At 35.8% G+C, this 3661-nt stretch overlaps 1 protein-coding gene across 1 annotated transcript in view; it reads right to left on the bottom strand.

The window, feature by feature from the left end:
• The window catches only part of LOC101294602 (plastidic glucose transporter 4-like), a 5974-nt gene extending 2336 nt beyond the window's left edge, over positions 1-3638 (bottom strand). The window contains exons 1-7 of the mRNA XM_004288607.1: positions 3473-3638; positions 3123-3362; positions 2574-2694; positions 2187-2254; positions 1648-1780; positions 1461-1560; positions 1268-1380 (exon numbers count right to left, since the gene is read on the bottom strand). Coding sequence (XP_004288655.1) covers positions 1268-1380; positions 1461-1560; positions 1648-1780; positions 2187-2254; positions 2574-2694; positions 3123-3357 — 770 coding nt within the window. The 5' untranslated portion in view covers positions 3358-3362; positions 3473-3638. The remainder of the gene's footprint in view (positions 1-1267; positions 1381-1460; positions 1561-1647; positions 1781-2186; positions 2255-2573; positions 2695-3122; positions 3363-3472) is intronic.
• Positions 3639-3661: the final 23 nt, after the last annotated feature.

Genomic DNA, 3661 nt, shown 5'->3' with positions numbered 1-3661 from the left:
CAAACATAAGGAAACAAAGAGAACTGTTTTACTAAGGTTCTTAGACATGGTTTGTTATACTCAATTCTCATGAATATGGAACATAGTGTATAGTTCATTCACTCACTGATGACATTACATGAGCAATGTATTAAATAAAAAAAGATCATTATTATTTTATAAACATCGATATCTCAATCATAAAAGTTTAATTGGCAATCAATATACAATTACAAAATATTCTGTATTGATCTCAGCTTCGGAATAAAAATAAATATATTTTTCTATTGTTTTCAGGTTTCTGCCAACTGTCTCACTTAAATGATATATCAAACTGCGATATGTATTTATAATTCATTTCAAGCATTATTGCCAAATTACCCCAAGTTTAGCAGAAATTGTCTACTTTCCTGTCATTTTGAAATAAACTATCATTCTACATCTCCATCGATCAGAATTTCCCATCCAATTTTTTTCCCCTTTGGTGGTAAAGCATGTTTAGGGAAAATTGAGACTTGAGGATGCCACACTTGCCTAATCTTATGAATGCAAATCTTAAAAACTGAAAAAAGTAATCTCAATATTGAATTTAAAAACTTAATAAGTACCTACAGTCTACCATATGCGCTAGGTCTAATATGCGCCACCAATCTCACATAAATGCAACGTCTCCACTTCTGGTATTATCTCCAAATTACCCCAACTTTGGCAATTTCCTGTTTTCGTGCCATAAATTCTGGAGTTGCCAAACTCCACCAATTTCAGCATTTCCTATCAATTTTCCATCCATTTATGTGACATGGCATCCTTGGAGCCCATTCATTGACTATGAAAATCCCACATATGCCCCATGTGGTAATTCCAACATTTAAAACTCCATAAAGTAACTTTGAATATTAAAAAATAAAAAGATCAAAATGGTTCATGGACTTTCCCAATCAACTCCAGCTTCATCTCCTTACCAAACGAACTCTTTCTAATGCCACCAATAAAGGGGTCATCTCTCTTACCGCTTCGTAATTAGGCTTCTTCTAAAACCAAAATCCCAACTCACCTTAGAAGTAAATTGAACAGCAAAATTTCTTATAATGTGTCTTCTGTTCTACGGGAATGATGTTTCTGAATAGACTTTTATGCTGTAACTATTTTAATTCACTATAATTGTTTTGTTTTAGGCTAATGTATCGAAAAGGCAAACAGACGTACAATCCTCTATCGCATGCGCATGCACAAATTATTTACAAGGAGCAGAAAAAAAAAAAGAAAAAAAAAAAAAAAAGAATGATACCATAACGGATTTGCTGATAAAGGTAATCCAGCCACCAGTGCTCCAAGGATTCCAAGACATATAAAAAGCTGGTTTACAGATCCAAGTGCACCTCGAATTTCAGTTGGAGAGATCTAACCAAGAGAACATAGTGTCAGTCAGTCAGTATATAAAAAACAAGAATCGGATATCAATATATAGGAATTAACATTACCTCAGAAATATAAAGTGGGACAATAGCCGATGAGATGCCGATTCCAATTCCAGCAAGTAAGCGACCAATTATCATTTGCTCCACACTCTGGGCTGTAGCACTGAAATATATATATATATTTTTTTTAAATCAGTTTCTAATGTTTTTATCTGACATCATAACTCATAATCCAAGAGAAAATACTGACCATAAAAATGCTCCAATCGTTAGTGGAATCGCATCAAGTTGGAAAGTCCTAGCTCTCCCAAACTTGTCAGCCAATGTTCCACCAGTGAAAGATCCAACTGTGGCACCAGCTAGAAGTGTGCTAACAACCCACCCTGCAGAAGGCATAAGGTGGAAACAATGAACTATCGATTCTTGGGAGCAAACATCACAATTAAAACCATCTTAGTTGCAGAATCACATTATATGTTGCAATTTGATAAATATACCAAGGCTTTGAAATGACAAGAAAATACATTTGCAAAAAGACTTCCCCAATGTATTATCTCCAATGGAACAAAAGGACAAAAAAAACTGTATACATAACCATCCAAGACAGTCTGTTTTTTATTGGCACAGTATTGCAGAATTAAGAAAATTAAGAGCATGTTCTCCATGACACTATAAATCAGAAATATAAAAGACTTTAAGAAGAAAAAGAAACAAGGTAAATATGAAAAAGGTTTAGTGATTATTAAGCTATTTTATTAGATTTAAAACAAACAGAAATATCAGACATGCCTTTTAATCCAACGTTTTCAGCAATACCAAGATCCTTTGACAGGTACTCAAGAGCACCATTTACCACCCTGCAGAGAATACAGCAGAAGCCACCATTAAGACTCGCATGCAACGATGTTATACTGCTCAACTATTGTAGAAAGAGAAGGCCTTGGTCCTATAATATAATCAGCTCTGACTCCATGGCAAAAATAGAACAGGAAAGAGAATACTTAACAGTCACGACTGCATACATATCTTCTGACCACATCAATTTGAATGCACAATGCATACATATCGTCTGAGCAGAGCAATTTGAATAAATAATGTAAATGAACCAGTAAGTAAGTATGGCCAAATTATGTATGACAGCAGAGCAAATCTTTCCTTTGCCAATTCAAATCTTACCCGAGATGATAACCAAATAAAATGGCTCCAAGACAGGCAACACCAACATATGGCAAAACTGTTCCAGAAGATTTGACCTGAGGCATGGGAGGAACAAGATTCTCCATGTCCCCATCTGCAGCTAAACATTATAAAGTACGGGTAAGAACAGAAACAATTCAAAACCAAAGCATAAAAAGTTCAGTTGGGTATCAAAATCCAGTTACTAAATTGCTGCATTCCACAAACAATACCATACAGCTCCTGTTTACCAAACTGAAGTCCAAGGAAATTCAACATCATCCAAGAAAAATCCTGATCAACAACACTTTATATAGAGTTGACTTTTTTTAGTTTAAAATATTTGTTCTGCGAAAGAATGGTGGTACAATGACGAAAACACGAGTATTTCAAGGAGCAAGCATAAACAACAGACAAAATGTGGAAAAGCTAATCTCATGTCGTTATAGAAACCCAAATCGAAAAATTTGATCATTGGCCAAAATAGGGCTCAACTAGCCAAAGAACTATAGTTTAAGCAGCGAAAACACGTTTGAATAATAAACATACCAGAGGCCTGAGCCCTGAGTGATCTGGGTTTCAACGAGTTCATGGAAATCCCATCAAACCCGATTCCAGGACGTGCAAGCTTGGCTCCCATAGCAGAAGTGAGCACAGTGGCCTTATCAGTCATACACAGACTTGTTCTTCTGAAATCACCAAAACCCAACACCCTTCTTTGCTGTTGGACTTTGACCCCAAAAACTAACTTCTCCCTAATCGAACCAAACGTTGACGCTTGCATTTTATCTGGTCATTAATTAAAAAAATCCCCATTCATTAAAAACAAAATATCTGATTCCAATGCACAAACTATCAATTTTAGGTAGAAACTAAATTGTATTAAGATTTCATGTTACCTGGGCTGAATGATTATTCGGAATTGAATTCTTCCTGAGAGTGTGGGGGATCAGAAAATCAGAGTGATCGAGAAACAAGGAGCGGCGGAAGCGAAGATTGAAGAATGTGGGAGTGGTTAACCTTTGAGACAGAGAGAGAGAGAGAGAGAGAGAGAGAGAGAGAGAGAGAGAGAGAGAGAGANAGANANA

This window comes from Fragaria vesca, linkage group LG1, assembly GCF_000184155.1.
Source record: "Fragaria vesca subsp. vesca linkage group LG1, FraVesHawaii_1.0, whole genome shotgun sequence".
Classification (NCBI taxonomy): Eukaryota; Viridiplantae; Streptophyta; class Magnoliopsida; order Rosales; family Rosaceae; genus Fragaria; species Fragaria vesca.
Note: the sequence above shows the minus strand (reverse complement) of the source record. Positions and strands in the feature narration are given on the sequence as shown.